Below are 16347 nucleotides of genomic sequence, written 5' to 3' on the forward strand. Positions count from 1 at the left end.
CCTATTGCTAAGTAGGTTTGTATCTAATTGACCTAACTTGTTATATAATTGTGAAACTTAGATTTGGGAGTAGAGATGAGAGAAATGGTTCAGAAAGTTTTGAAATTATGCAATTTTTTTTACTTGCTGGGTAAATAGTTCAAGAATATTTGGCTGAAATCTGTTACACTTTCATTTGTCAAAACTTTCTTCAAGAATTCAGTAAATATTAATTCTTCTTAGCATCATTTCATACCAAACTCTAGTTCAGTGATCCTCAACCAGTGGCTGGTGAGCAACATGTTGCTCCCCAGCTCCCTTGATGTTGCTCCCAGTGGTCTCAAAGTAGGTGCCAATCTTTAAGTCTCTGGCTCAGAGGAAGCTTTTGAAAGCAATGAGACACAGTTGTGCTCCAAGCAGAGCCTTCTGCAGGCCAGCAGTCCATATGGGGCTACCAAATAGCCAATCACCATCCTTATTTGGCATCTCCAATGAACTTTTTCATTCTTGTGTGGCTCCTCAACACTTTTTACATGTGAGTGGGGTAAAAAAAGATGGAGATCCCTACTCTAGGTGCTACCTAGGTCAATATAGATTGCAGTTTCAGCGAGACTCCTACAAAGATCATTGAATGGCAAAGATGCGAGGATGAAAGCAATGTTTAAGTGCTGTAAACATTTGGCGTAACTGTCTACTTTGTTTTTATTTCACCTGCTTCGGAAATAGTTATTGCTTGTAATAACCAGGTGTGCAGTATATACAGCTATGGGATCCTTTACTAATAAAGCTCCAAATCTCAGAATGTCCAACTCCCATAGACTCAATTTTAATCAAATAAATAATATTTTTAATTTTTTTTCCTCTGTAATAAGAGTACCTTCTACTTGCCTCCAATACTGATTAATTATGTCTTGTTTGAATCAAAACAATTCTATTGGGTTGAATATTTAAATGATTTTAAGCAGACTTCAGGTAAACAGATCTAAATTACAGAAAGACCTCTTATCTGAAAAACCCAGGTCCTGAGCATTCTGGATAACATGTCCCATACCTGTGTAATAAATGAAAAAAAAATTGTTAGCCATCCATTTTCATAGGTGAGGCCTAATTTTGGGTAATGACCTAAAACTTTATCTACATATTTGAGTCTTAGAAGAATTCTAAAGGTTCTAAAGGTTTCACTGCTGGACCTAATGGTCTGGCAAAGAGAACTTTGTCTCTAGTTGGAAATATTTTACAATAATATTTCATAACATTTGCAGTGGTTTTAAATGTTATCTTGTAGTAAACATAATGTTGATATTCCCTATTCTGTCCTAGTTTGCAACATAGCATAGAGAGCATTGCACAGACAGCAGTTCCTGGATAATATTTCACAGTAAATCAATGGTGGAGACGGTACACCAGTAATGTTAGGCTTGGCTCCTCAGAAACCTAACTGGAACTACTGGATAGTATAGTATTTAGTAGCTGGTTCTTCCTGTGCCAAGCCTTTAAAAAGCAAAACACTTTGTCATTTAGAGGGCATCTCTGATGACCTAGCTTTATGAAAATATTTTTTTTTTTATAAGCAATAACATTAGTTATTTATTCTTTTGTGGTTTTACTGTAAAATTTGTAAGTCCCTTAGTTTCATAACACAGGCTTTCAGATTCAGTCTGCATGATTAGTTACTGCATATCTGTCTAAATTGGGATGACAAAACCATTTCTAAAAAAGTATCTACAGACCTTTTTTTTTTTTTTTTTTTTTTTTTTTTTACAATTCTCCTGCCTCTTAACTGCCACTGAGCCACATGGGGCTTTTAGTAGTGCAGATGGATCTCATGCACCTCTTTTAAGATTGTAGTGACATTACAGGAAATGTAGGTTAGCATAAGAATGAAGTAGTCTTGTAGGTAGAAAAAAACTGAAATTGGGTACAATGAAAGCTTCAGGCAAGTGTGTGTATACATTTTTTTGAACACTTTTATAGGTGTACACACCCATGTAATTGTATTATTCCTAGAAAAATATTATGTTTACTTTGGTGGGTTTTGGTTTTAAGTGTATTTTTCCAATATTATTTGTTCTTTAAAGTAAGGGTTTTTGTGTTTATTGTTTAAATGTATTCAGATGAACATTGCTGTTTGTGCATGGAAACATTATACTGTAATGGCATAAATTTGCTTTATTTTTTTTTATTTTTTTTTTTACAGCTTTGGTAAGACATGCATATTAGGACAACCCCCCAGATGTGTGCATACCATGGCAATGCTTTCTTACCAGTAGTAGTAATGAGATGGTGCCAAAAAAACTAATCACAATATTAACGTGACCCTGACCTTTTACTTAGACCAAACTTGTTTACATTGTTTGACCTTTAAGAGGTGGAAGCAAAAGGGAAGGAACCAAAAGCTTAAAAGCTACAGTGTTTTCCATGTATAGTCAGTCACCTTACAGGTGTCTAGATCCACCACCCATGCTAAACTAGCACAGTTATGCATTTTGCTGATGCAACCTCTCTTGACCAGCAGGTAAATCTGTAGGTTTTGGGCCTAACTTTTCTTCACTAACTAGAACAGCTGTTTGAGAATTGATTAGTAGTTTGCTTTTGGCCACTCTTATGGCCACTCTCTATGCTGTGTTGAAAAATAGGCCAAGATGCCTTGTTTGTATGCTTACAATTCTTGTATACTTGATTGTTTTCTATCATCCTCTTTTATTTGTGCAATATTCCAAAGATACAGAGATCAGTGTTTGACAGTGAATAGTGTGCTGGTATCTACAAGTTGCACTCTCCTTCAGAGGGGCAGCAGGTGGGTTACCCATGGGTATCTTCTTGCTCGCACCTGTAAGTTCAAGGTGCTTCAGGAGCCCTGTACCTATACAAGCGCAAAAGTGACCTGTGCATTAGCTAATATAGATGCAAGTATACTTGTAATAGGATTATGGTGTACAGTTTTGTGTCCTTAAGTGCACCATGTGCTTGTCTTTAGCCTTTTTAAATGAGCCTACGAGCATAATTAAGGGCTCATACTCACCAGAATTTTTTCACCAGCACAAAACAAATGCACCCCATTCTTCCTTATGGGGCCGTATTAGAACAGGTGCATGTAAGTGCTGAACACAGATGGAACGCAGCATGTAGAATTGACATACACTGATTTGAAGTTTTCCTTAATTTTGCACTGTTGTTTTTTTCTTAGGTCCTACCAATATGCAATGCAAAATGCATTTCCCTGATTATACTTTTACATTTTGTACACCGATTTTTTCCTGGTCCCTAAAAAACCGGGGGTTCTTCTATACTAGAAAAAGCAAGGAAAATAAAATGGTGTCTCTGCATAGACACCCCCCCTTCCAGTGTGTGTTCTCCATGTACAGAGAAAAAAGCTGAAGATGGTTGCTGGCCATGTACATGTAGTGCTCCACTGCTGCTATATAGTACTGCAAAAAAAAAAAAAAAAGGGGGGGGGGGGGGGAACGCACTCCTTTTAAAAAAAAAAAAAAAAAAACATCCTTTATTCTATTTTAATATAAAAATGTGTGGCTACTGTGAAGGAGTGAAGGAGCATTCCACCCCCCCCCCCCTTTTTTTTTTTTTTTTTTTTTTTTAGCGGTTCTTCTATACTATGTTTGGAGGAAGTATAGCATTTGTTGCATGAGGCTAACATTTGCAGACAATTGTGCAAATCCATAGACTTGTGTTGTAACTATTATAAAGTAGTATTTAAAGCCATGGAAAGATAAAAATAGAACTATACAGTATTGTGTGGTAATACATTCCATCAAGAAGCAGCTATTTTGACTGAGTTTATATAATAAAATCTCTTGTAAAAATGAGTACCCTTGTCTTTCAGTATCTGTTATGGCGATGATGACCATATTTATATGCTTCTCTTTCATCACTGTCTTATTTAGATTTAATGTGTATTGCTGAATCTTTCTTTTGTTATGCTTTAATGTGAAAGTCCACCTTTTTGTAAACCTGTTATTAACAAGTCCCTATTGCTGAAATAAGTACTGTGACAATAGAGATTTTTTGGCTAAAAGCTCTACTTTTCTTAAAAATTGTAAGTGTAATTGCTGCTTACCCAAAGTTAGGTTCCACACTTTCCCAGTGGGAGAGGAGGTTGCTGACCCTTTCCTTCCCTTCTTTTTGCAGAGATCAGCAGCATGTAGCTGATGGTGGCTGCACATACTCCATTACTTCCTTTCTCGTTTGCATTATATGAATTGTACAGCCAAAACAATTCATGTTATACCAATGAGTGAAGAGAAGTCACCACTTGTTATACTTGGAGACATTGCTGGGGAAATCTAAAAAAAAAAGTGTTGAAACTACAGGTAAGCCCTGTAGTGATAAGCAAAATTTTTCATCAGGCATGGAGGCACTGCGAATTTCCGCAGTTGTGTCAAAGTCATGGTCACATCAAATAAATTGTGGTTGTGTCAAAACGTTGCGCACATCAGAGCTGTGGCATTAGGGTCTTGTTGATGACAGATTGAAATAAAGGAGGGTATGTCCTTTAACATTTATTTGATAGGATAAGAAATATACACACAAAGTACAATTGCCTGTGAATACGGTGTAGATAATTTACTTGTTCCACACCTCCATACAGTACATTGGGCAAAATACAAACAAGTAGAAATAATATAAGACAACAGATCAGGGAGCCCTACTCTCAAAGCCTCGAAAAAGGTACCTCTGTACTGACTTACCATTATGATTATATTAATGATCTAAACTAATATTGAATTGGAAGTCAAATTGCTGTAAATATGTTCCATTTAGTAACTATTAGGCAGTAGAATATATAAGAATACTGTTTGTTATTAGACCTTGCTGGTGCATATGCCTTCATGTACAACTACCTGACACTACAAGTGAGTTGTAGTAGCTCCAATCCCTACAATGAGGTCACTTTGTAACATTAAATTCAGAAGTAGTGTGGATCTGAAGTGTTAGGGAATTTTTTATAAGTAACTACTACATCACATTGATCTCCTCTTAGTGATTTAATGTACCTCTAATTATTAACATTCTCTCATTTCTTAGTTTCTTTGTTACTTGTTGTTAATAAGGTTGCTGCGATTTATTGTGTTTGTCAGACCATTGACTCATAGGCACACAGGCCCAATTCTTGTATAATTCTGCATTGAAATTTAAAGAGAGAGTCATATGTTAGAAATGTCATCTGTAACTGAATTGTTTACCACCTGACCACAATTTGAGTCTGTACACCTAAAAATTATAATATAATATGTTACAAAAAAAAAAAAAAATTTGAATTTATGTTTCCATGGTCTTGTAGTTAGGCTTCTGTTGTACTATTATTAATGTTGTGGCTTTACTTCTCCTAATACATTAACCCAGACGTCCTCAACCTTTTTACCTGTGAAGCAAATTTAAATATAACAAAGTTGGGGAGCAACACAAGCATGAAAAAGTTTCCTATAGGGCACCCAGCGTGGCAGCCCCAATTTGCCCTGTCAGCCTACAGGAGTTTCTGCTTGGCAGTACACCTGGTCTTTATGCCTCCAATCTTGTCTGAAAGTCTGAAAAAGAAACATAATTGGCTGTTAGGTAGCCTCAATGCACACTGTCAGCTTACAGGAGGATTTTTCCAAAACTTGCCATCAAGCCAGTAATACAAAAATAGCTACCTCATTTGGGGGCACTGAGAGCAACATCCAAGGGGTTGGAGAGCAACATGTTGCTCACGAGCCACTGGTTGGGGATCACTGCCTTAAATCATTTAAGTGCCTCCTGACCAATAAAAGCATTAGTTCTTTACCTGTCTGAGAGTTCAGAGGTAATCCTAAACACCGACAAGCCTGGATTTCTGGTGAGGCCACAAAGGCTCAATCCTAGGGGGGCACAAATTTAGGGGTGGCATGCCACTTAGCCGCACCTGAACTTTACATATGGAGCAATGGGGATAGGAAGCACAGAAACCTTCAGCGCGTCCTGTCCCAGTGCTCCGTATGTTGGATAAATAGATGAACATGAGCTCTGGGTGCCATAATTAGAAATCCGATGTTAAACACTGACCTTCCGGATAAAAGCAAGAGGACTCCGTTCCTGGTATTCTGCAAAAACAAATGTTTTTTTGTAGCATTTTTGTAGAAACACCAATTTTAAGAGAGATGAAGCAGAACAACATAGGAAGTAGACAAACTTTTCCAAAGCATCTGGTTTAACCCCCCAAAGTACTTTTTTGTTCTCTAATATTCTCAAAACTGCAGTAAAAAGTTTTCTTTGTGTAATTCATCTCTTTTGTGTTTGTCCACAGGTGTTATGGCATCTAGACATATTCCGCCGGAGCTTCCGACAACTTACAACACACAAGTGTATGGGAGACTCCTGTATATTCTGTGCACTGAAGGTAGGACAAGTGTGAAATATACCATATTAGTGGTAACATCTTTCTGGAGCATACAAAACAAAGGCAGGCCACCTATGGTATTTAAGCACAGTTACTGCAGGTAATTTTCACTTATCCTTCACTCAGTAGCAGTGCTGTCCAGCTTTTTCCTTGAGTTAGTTTCCCAATATACAACATGGTCACAGGACAGTTTATATTCAAATTATATCATAAAAAAACATGTATGCAACCAGGGTTGGACTGGCTTGGGGGGCACCAAAAAAAAAAAACCTGCTGGGCCCTGCCGATCTGAAACCGACCCCTGCCAGGAAGCATCAGAGCTCCACCAAGGAGCTCCCTCCCCATATCACATCTAGGTAAGTATGATATATGTGCACTCGTGGGAGCGGATAGGTGGGGGCCCCTGGGGTCATAGCGCTGGTGGGCCCCACACACCTTAGTTTGCAGCCCATGAGCCTTTAACTGGATATCCTTTCTGCATTGGTATTACATGGCTAATGCCACAAAAGAATTTTAATTAGTTGAAATTGCGCTCATTCATAGGATAATTACAGGAAGCTTCTGACGTGCTTCTGAGAGCTTTGATATTAAACGGCATCAATCAAATTGCTCTGTGTGTCTTGTCCAACGTTTTCTACTTATCTAAAAATATAACCTAGGTCTTTCAGATACAGGATAACTGATCTTGTGATGTATTTTATAAGATTATTGCTTTGATACTAAATTTCTGTCTAGAATCCCAACCATTAAATGAACCTGGACTGCCACATTTTGTTGTTAGGCAGTATAGTAAGTCATGCAAATACTGTACCAGTAAATAAGTAACCTTCTTAAAGGGATTGATTATTTTTGTGGTGCACTTCTGAATGACATTGTTTACATAACAAACAATTCATTCTTGAGCCTACAAATGTATATATTGTTTAGTTGTAATATTGGTGTGAAGGCAGCCATCTTAGTGCATTGTACCCAGTCTGAGATTGCAGTAGGAGCCAGCGCTACACATTAGAACTGCTTTCAGTTAACCTGTTGTCTCTCCGACTTCCATGTAACTGGAGGAGTCATAAGCCAGACTTGGATTTTTTTACTATTGATTGCTATTGTGATATCTTTTAGCAATACAGGCGTCGGGTAGCTGCTATCTTGCTACCTTCCCATAGTTCTGCTGATCATTGGGGAAAAGGGGGTTTTATCGCTCCAACTAGCAGTAAAGAGTGCGTTAAATTTATCAGAGCACAGGTCACACCCTGGGAAATGAGGAACATGGCTAGCCCCATGTGAAATTTAAAAATTAAATATAAAGAAAATCTGTTTGCGCCTCTGATTTCAGAGTAGGGTTCTGCTGGAAAAGCTATATTAATTGATGCGTTTTTTTTAAAGAAAAACGTCTTTTCCCATGAAAGTATTCCTATAAAGTGTCATTTTTTGCAAAATTAACTTTTCCAAAATAAGAACTCTTATTAAAATCCATAAATAAATGCATTTTTTACTAAAATTAGGTATACATGTATTGGATCCATTATCCGGAAATCCATTATCCAGAAAGTTCCTAATTATGGGAAGGCCATCTCTCATAGACTCCATTATAAGGAAATAATTCTGATTTATATAAATGATTTTCTTTTTGTCTTTAACAAAAAACCAGTTCCTTGTACTTGATTCCAACTAAGATATAATTAATCCTTACTGGAGGCAACACAATCTTATTGGGTATAATTAATGTTTAAATGATTTTTTGTATGGAGATCCAAATTAAGAAGAAATCCCTTATATGGAAAACCCCAGGTCACAAGCATTCTGGATAACAGGTCCCATACATGTATAACTACACAGTAAATGTTTTTTTGTTTGTCTGTTATTCTTCTTGAAACTTCTTGAAATAATTTATTAGGATGGGCCAAATGCGAATCATGCAAACAAATGTTAGGTTGCATCATTTGACTTTAAAGATCTGGATTTGGAGAGTAGTAGTCAGCACCAAGCCTTATGATTAGTTAGAAGTAGTGCAGGTTCCCCAATGGCCACTTTCCATCGGCATATCCTGGTACAGAAGAACAGAAACAGCACCTCTTGTCTTTGTAGATTAAAATGCCTTTATTGCAAAGTTTTCTGGGGCAAACAACAACAGCAGCAACGTTTCAGGTCACATAAGACCTTTTATCAAGCATTGTAAGGTACAATACATAGTTTTGTTCTCTTTATTATTATAGTCATTGTAAAGCCGTATTTGTTGACATAGCTTTTTATTGGTCTAGGTTCAGTTGCCTCTAATGCATGGCGATTACCCTTTTTTTAAAAAGGGGGGAGGGGGGTTTGCTTTGGGGCTTACTAGCTAGGATGTGTTTCGGGCAGGTTTAGCATAGGGTTGGCATCCAACCAGGGGGTCCATATCCTATCAAATTTTTGTGGGCAAATAGTAAATATTTCAATGTAAAAATGTTTAAATGTAAAAATATTTACATATACAGGTATGGGACCTGTTATCCAGAATGCTCGGGACCTGGGATTTTCCGGATAAGGGATCTTTCCATAATTTGGATCTCCATAACTTAAGTCTGCTAAAAATCATTCAAATATAAAATAAACTCAGTAGGCTTGTTTTGCCTCCAATAAGGATTAATTATACTTGGGATAAACTACAAGGCACTGTTTTTATAATTACAGAGAAAAAGGAAATCATATTTTAAAATTAGCATTATTCGCTTATAATGGAATCTATGGGAGATGGCCTTTCCGTAATTCAGAACTTTCTGGATAATGGGTTTTCGGATTAAGCATCCCATACCTGTAATATTTTTTTAAGTTAAGGGCAGCATTGTCAGAGGATTAATGCTAATTGTTAATTCTCTCCCAAATATCACATTTTTTCTCAGTACAAATCGAAGGTTGGTGAATTGTGGTGAGGTCTAATCTCACATTTTGATAAATATGCCCCTAAATAGCATTTCATCTGCCCCATAGTGTGAAGTACCCTGCCTGAATTCCTAAGTGGTGAATACATCTCAGTGTTTAAACATGCAATTATTGTATGGAATGCTATTCATTATAGAAAGATGAGATGCTTCATAACTTTTTAATGAGGTTGCCTGAAATAACACTTCATTTTGTCTTCCTTCAACTAGAACAAACCAAACCTAAAATAAGCAAGTACAATAATATTAAAAGAAATTCCCAGGATATCTTTGATTATATTCGATATTCTTATGGAACAAGACTGCTATGCTTCTTTTAATGCTAGCAGTGCCAATGAAAATATTAACAATTAAAGCTGTTTAAAATGTTGTCACTGTATGCTATTGAGAGCATAGAGATGACAACAAAATTCTGCTTTATCTATCTATATTTTATCATGCAATATTAAACTAATTTATTGATTTATCTGAGCCTCTTTGGGGACGGAACTGTTTTAGCTTTGATTACTAGAATTTAAGCATTTAGGCTATATGTGTATCTTAGCTGAGAGATGCATTTTAAGTGGTATTTTGTGGGCAAAGGGCTAATTTATAGCAGCTAATAACTCATAGCAACCAATAAAAAGTTTGCTATTGTTCAACCTGCAAGTGGCTAAAAAAACAAAACAAAACATTGGTTTCTATGGGTTACTGCCCATGGGAAAATTTGACCAGTGTTTATCCTCTGTGTCTCTTACACTGAACCATCACTACCTCTTCTAATAGAATCAAATGCAGCCCCAGACCTTTAAACTATTCTGTTTTTGCCCATTTGAGACATTTACATTATTTTATATGGTTCAGCATCTGGATTTTCCACCAATTCTACCCTGTTACTTTAGCACTGAGCATTGTTTTAGATTAAAAAGACTGTTCTAAGATTTAAGCCTATAAGTAATGTGTTGTACAGGATGATCACCATCACATTTTTTGCAATTGTTTTTTTTTACTTTTATTGGATGGATATAATTCTTTGCGTGAATACAGGTTTATTACTTAGAGAGTGCTTATTTTATATGGTGGTTTAATATATAATAAAAAACATGTATGCACACAACTCTTATATGTATTAATGTATCACACACATTTCTTCCATCATTTGTTCTTGTAGAAACAGTTGTTAGTCATTGCATTTTTATACTCCTCCCACCTGTTGAAATAGAACAAATGGCACTGGAGGCACTTAATTATAATTATAATGTCTATATGTTCTTAAAACAGATCTAGTGTGTATCATTTCACATGCTGTCATAAAATAAATAAAGACTGAGTACGGCCCAGTTTATTTTGCCTTAGCAATGTTTTTTACAGTGTCACAAAGACAAAAAGTTAATTTTCCTTTTCAAAAAGAAACGGTATGACAAAAATAATCTATTTTTTTCATGCCTTTTTCTTTTTAGAAAACAGTGACATGTATACATGTACACAACAATTCTTTCTAAAAAGAAAAAGGTGTGCCAAAAATTATTTTTGTCAAGCCTTTCTTTTTAGAAAAGAAAATAACCATGAAAGTAAGATATCCTAACTAGTATTCCTTAGAGCAGCGGAAACTGGCATTTAAAGCTCACATAATATTAAACTATATCCAATGCACCATACGCACAATTCTACACAAACAATAGGACTGTTTCTGGGATTTTTTTTTTAGAAGTTCCCAATCTTTTGTCTCCATTGCCCTTCCATATACTCAGTGGTTCTTTAGGGTCTTTTTGTTCCATTAAACTTCACCACAAAGACATTGTACCATTATAAGGGCAATTAAGGCAAATTACTCCAATAACTTTTTTTGATACTTCTTTTGGGAATATGAATATCTGGTGAGGCAGGTAGCAGCAGTCTGCTGTATTTGGCTACAACAGAAAAGTTGGCTGGGATAGGTGGCCTAGATCTATATATGTATAGGGCATGGATGACCTAGAAGACTATTGCGCTTATTACTTCTTCTTAGGAATCTGCTGGACCTGCCCAAAGGTTAATCCGTTGAATCACTGCAATATGACCAAGCGTCTGTATGGCCAAATTGAAGGCTAATTAGCCAGTTGGATTTTGGGTTAGCTGTTTAACTATCCTATAAACATTTTTTAGTTTGTCACTAAGTGCTGGCACTTAGTAGGTACAGCAAGGTCAGTCTAACTAGGTTTAGAAAAACATAAATAATGGAGAAAGAAAAAATGTATCAACACAAAGCTTTGCAGAGAATGCCCATTTTTTTACTTCAGGTCCTGTCTCAGTAAATATTATAGTAGAGTGATCCTTGTTGGGGTCATCTAACCTACCATTACATTTCTAGGAAATCTGAGAATATAGAGAGATTCCACATAAACATGGACAAAAAAAATTAAATTCAGACGGTTAGACAATGAACTGTAGTCTCGGCTGGCTTTTGGTATGTTTGACCTGTGTGGTCTCTTAAGGTGGCCATACACGCACCGATATTATCGTACGAAACCTCGTTTCGTACGATAATCGGTGCGTGTATGGCATGTCAGCGAGCCGACCGATATCGCAGGAAGCTGCTGATATCGGTCGACTCGCCGATCGGCCAGGTTAGAAAATTTTGATCGGGCGCCATAGAAGGCGCCTGACCAAAATTCTCCCTTCAGAGCTGAATCGGCAGAAGGAGGTAGAAATCCTATTGTTTCTACCTCCTTACCTGCCGATTCAGCCCTGAATGGTGTGTGGCGGATCTGACGATGTTTCGTGCGACCGACGGTCGTACGAAACATCGTGAGATCGCCACGTGTATGGCCAGCTTTAGGGAACAGTAAGGTGTGCCAGACTGGCCAATATCCTTCTATATAAACACCTGACATGTAAAATGTATACTTCTTAAGAATCAACCTCAAAGTTTTCACTGAAAGTGAAGGTATTGTTGCTCGCTTTTAAGCAGAAGGAAGATAAGAGGACCACCACATTTTGTAAGATACTTTTTTTGACTGCCAGCAACTGCTCTATTTAGGTGTACTTGCTAAATATATAGTGACACGCATATTATATATATATAAATAAATATATATATATATATATATAATATAAATAATAAATGTTGCCTTGTGATTATTCGCCTATTTATCTTAAAGAAACTTTTTATCCAGCTTGTTTGAGAGAGTTCCTGATGTTTTTAATTCTCTCTTTTTCATTCTTCAGGGAATCTTCAACCAGTTTCAGTGTAGCAGTGAGAAGGTGTTACCATCAGATACTCTTCGTTGTGCTCTTGCTAAAACATTTCAGGATGAGCAGCGGTTCCAGTTGGGCATCATGGATGATGCAGCAGAATGCTTTGTAAGTACTGACTGTCATTTATTGTTTTGACCACATTTATTTTCAAATAAACACCACAAACATTTGAAATCCTGTTACACTGAATAAAAAAGAAAGGGTTTGAGGATTGTACCATTGACACATGGAATTGTATTGGCATGCATTTTGAAATATGCTGAAGACTAAGGCCCATTAAATCTTGATGTAATGATGAGTAATGATGTGATTAGGCCCCATGCAACTCTTCAGGAAATTCATGGTTAGCTTATAGAGCAAAAGGTCGGATGAGGTGCCTCTGCAAAGATAATCTGCATCAAGGCTCAAATGTGGTTTTCCTAATTCACAGTATTCTTAAACACTCCCCTCTCTATTTTGTCTAAATAATAGTCAACAGTTCTAAAACAGTTATACATAGTCAGTAATGTTCGTAGACATCTGTGTAAACAACAGAATGTTTGTTTATATTTGCACAATCAATGTTGGCAACCAGTGGTGTAAAAATAGAATGTTTAGCTCTTCTCAAAAATACATTTGGGAGCCAGTGCAATAACAGGTCTAAAATGTGGTCTGTACAACTATAACAAGATATTTGAGTTTATTCTGACCGCTGTGGACCAGTAAGTGTTACCTGCTAGTACATTTTCAGTGACCCATATGTGATGTGTTATGTACTGTTAGCCTTTATAAAGTTTCTAGCACTAATGGGAAAATGGGCGTATCAGAGACACTGTGTAGGAGCTGTGTAATTTTTTCCTATTTTGATTTTTCCTTTCTAATTTTTATAAAATGTTCTTTTTTTTTTTCCTTGCATTTCTGTTTACGTTTCTTTCTTCCCCCTTTTTTGTTCTATTCACTCTGTCTCCTTCCCTCTATTGCTGTTCCTTCATTCTCATTTACTTTTCAGTGGGGCTGCTTTGTCCTTTAAAGGAACAGTAACACCAAAAAATGAAAGTGTATAAACGTAACTAAAATATAATGTGCTGCTGCCCTGCACTGGTAAAAGTTGTGTGTTTATTTCAGAAAGTCTACTATAATTTATATAAATAAGCTGCTATGTAGCCATGGAGGCAGCCATTCAAAGGAGAAAAGGCACAGGCACATAGCAGATAAAAGATAAAACACTATTGTATTCTACAGAACTTATCTGTTATCTGCTATGTAACCTGTGCCTTTTCTCCTTTTTTCCAGCTTGAATGGCTGCCCCCGTGGCTACACAGCAGCTTATTATATAAATTATAGTAGTGTTACTGTAGCAAACACACCAGTTTTACCAGTGCAGGGCAACAGTGCATTATATTTTTATTACTTTAAAGCTCTTTTATTTTTTAGTGTTACTGTTCCTTTAAGTGTACATGATTACAGGGAGCAGAGTAAGAGAAGTGTATATTGGGAGGCTTAAGTAGGCAACAGACCATAGAGTCACAGATGCAGAGAGCATGTTAGGGAAGGGGTGGATGGAAATACTATGGAGACACAGGGAGTATAGAAGCACAGGCATCAGCCATAAGGTTTGCTTTAAAGACCAAAGACCCAAAGATGCTGTAATGATTGTGTCTGTTCTAAAATAGCAGCAGTACTTGCTATGTCTCCCATATGCCATAATTGCACCAGTAATTAAATTGTTTTAAAAAGCCCCTTGGTATTTGTTTTCTCATATGTTGTGATATACCTCTTCTTCTTGGGTTGTAGGAGATCTAGTAGTGAGTGTTTTTTGGTCCCTATTCACATTTATAATTATGGGTGGAAAATAAGTTAAACAAGGTTTCAATGCACTTATTTTTTCATACATAGCTATACATACAGTGCTATGATTTAATTAAGTCTTATATATATATATATATATATATATAATTATGTAAAAACTTCATCCACTTCATTAGGGAAAGTATAAATAAAAAGCCATCACTCCCAATAACTTTTTATTAGAGTGAGAACCTAGGAAGCATATGTGGCACTTGCTATTTGGGTATAGTCTTGTGTTTTTTGCTGATCCCTGTAATTATTGATATAATTGTGATACAAGATAACAAAAAGCATATTTAAGAAACTGGATGCAATTGTTTTTTTGGCAGGAAAACTTATTAATTCGCCTTCACATCCACATCGCAGATGAGTCCAAAGAAGATATCTGTACTGCCCAGCATTGCATCTCCCACCAGAAGTTTGCTATGACCTTGTTTGAGCAGGTAAATTCTAGTTTTGTGCTTAGCTAGGAGAAAACCCAAACGCTATTATTTTCTATATATCTCAAACCATTCCTGTTACTTTCTGTTGCAGTGTGTTTGTACAAGCTGTGGTGCCACTTCTGACCCCCTGCCTTTTATACAGATGGTGCATTATATATCTACTACTGCACTCTGGTAAATTTGGTTCTGTTATTACATAAATACAAACAAATACTTGTGTTAGAAAATGTGTAATATTCTGTATCTAAGATGGTCACATCTCAACAGAAGTTATTGTTGCATTCACAAGCACATGTGTGTAGATATTTCTTTCTCAATTCAATTCTCTGTGAAATACTGTGATTTTTTTTTTTCCCCAAAAGGATAAAAGGTTTAATTCTGAACTTTTTAATGTAGGGTCCTGTATGAATATTCGATACCTACAGCATAATATTTACTGTAACATTCCCTCTCAAACTGGATTACCTAAATAACAGTTAATAAGAATGCAGTCATTGTAACATGTTTTTCCTTACTTTTTAAAACAGCAATCAGGCAATCTTTATGCTGGAGAGAAAAGAAAAACCCACCCCTGATATGTTTGGGGAACTGCTGCAAAAAGCCAGTACAATGGGAGACTTGAGAAACTGCCCGGTATGTTACCTTCTAGATCCATGGAAACACTTAAATGGGTGGTTCACCCTTAAGTTAACTTTTAGCATGTTCTAGAATGTCCTGTTCATAACAACTGAACAATTGGTCTTCATTTTTTGTAATTTTGGAAATTATTTGTTTCTGTCTACATCTTTAGCCTTTAAATGTGAGTCACTAACCCTGGCAGCCAAAAAAACTATTGCTCTGGGAGCTTACAATATTATTGTTGCTTTTTATTCCTTATCTTTCCATTCAGTCACTCTCCAATTCATATTCCAGTCTCCCTTTCAAGCCACTGCCTGGTTGCTAAGGTAAACAGGACCCTAGATAGCTGCTGAAATTCCAAAATGGAGTGCTGCTGAACAAAGAGCTAAATAACTTCAAAATGTATGTCATACTAAAAGTTAATTTAAACAACCCCTTTAATCTGAAACTAGATAAAATGGAGTTTTTGGTAAAGTTTTCTAAAAATGTAATCTGTATCATCTTAAATGATCCCACATTAAGATTAAAATGTGATGTTTTTAATTTCACAATAAATGTATTCTGTTGAATTTTCAGAGTAATTGTGGTGAAAAAATCCGAATTCGGCGAGTGCTAATGAATGCCCCTCAGATTATCACCATTGGGCTGGTGTGGGACTCAGATCACTCAGATCTAGCCGAAGATGTTATTCACAGTCTTGGAACCTGCCTGAAGCTTGGTGATGTGAGTTCACTATGATGGTGACCAACCTATAGCTGAGCTGTAGATGTATCAAATTAAATACCTTTGGGACTATTGCACACATTTTTCAACCAGCATATTTAATCAGTTGAAAAGTGACCAAAACCACTCTCTTCACCTTCCTTCAACTTTGTCTGACAATGCTAGTGACACACAATGACTTGTGGACCTGTGGTCCTTCAGCTGTTTTAAACTACGCAACTTCTAAGATTCTGACGTAAGATTAAGTTCTTTCCCC

General features: G+C 36.5%; 1 protein-coding gene across 11 annotated transcripts in view; it reads left to right on the top strand.

The window, feature by feature from the left end:
* The window catches only part of usp54 (ubiquitin specific peptidase 54), a 74730-nt gene that overhangs the window by 37265 nt on the left and 21118 nt on the right, over window positions 1-16347 (top strand). For 10 of the 11 annotated variants that reach the window (XM_031906119.1, XM_004915929.4, XM_031906117.1 and 7 more), the window contains 6 exons: window positions 6260-6352; window positions 12451-12585; window positions 14637-14750; window positions 14842-14924; window positions 15278-15383; window positions 15945-16091. In XM_031906119.1, coding sequence (XP_031761979.1) covers window positions 6260-6352; window positions 12451-12585; window positions 14637-14750; window positions 14842-14924; window positions 15278-15383; window positions 15945-16091 — 678 coding nt within the window. Of the gene's footprint in view, window positions 1-2236; window positions 2495-6259; window positions 6353-12450; window positions 12586-14636; window positions 14751-14841; window positions 14925-15277; window positions 15384-15944; window positions 16092-16347 lie in introns of those variants that run through there. The other variant, XM_031906118.1, reaches the window with a different exon arrangement.

This window comes from Xenopus tropicalis, chromosome 7, assembly GCF_000004195.4.
Source record: "Xenopus tropicalis strain Nigerian chromosome 7, UCB_Xtro_10.0, whole genome shotgun sequence".
NCBI classification, from domain to species: domain Eukaryota; kingdom Metazoa; phylum Chordata; class Amphibia; order Anura; family Pipidae; genus Xenopus; species Xenopus tropicalis.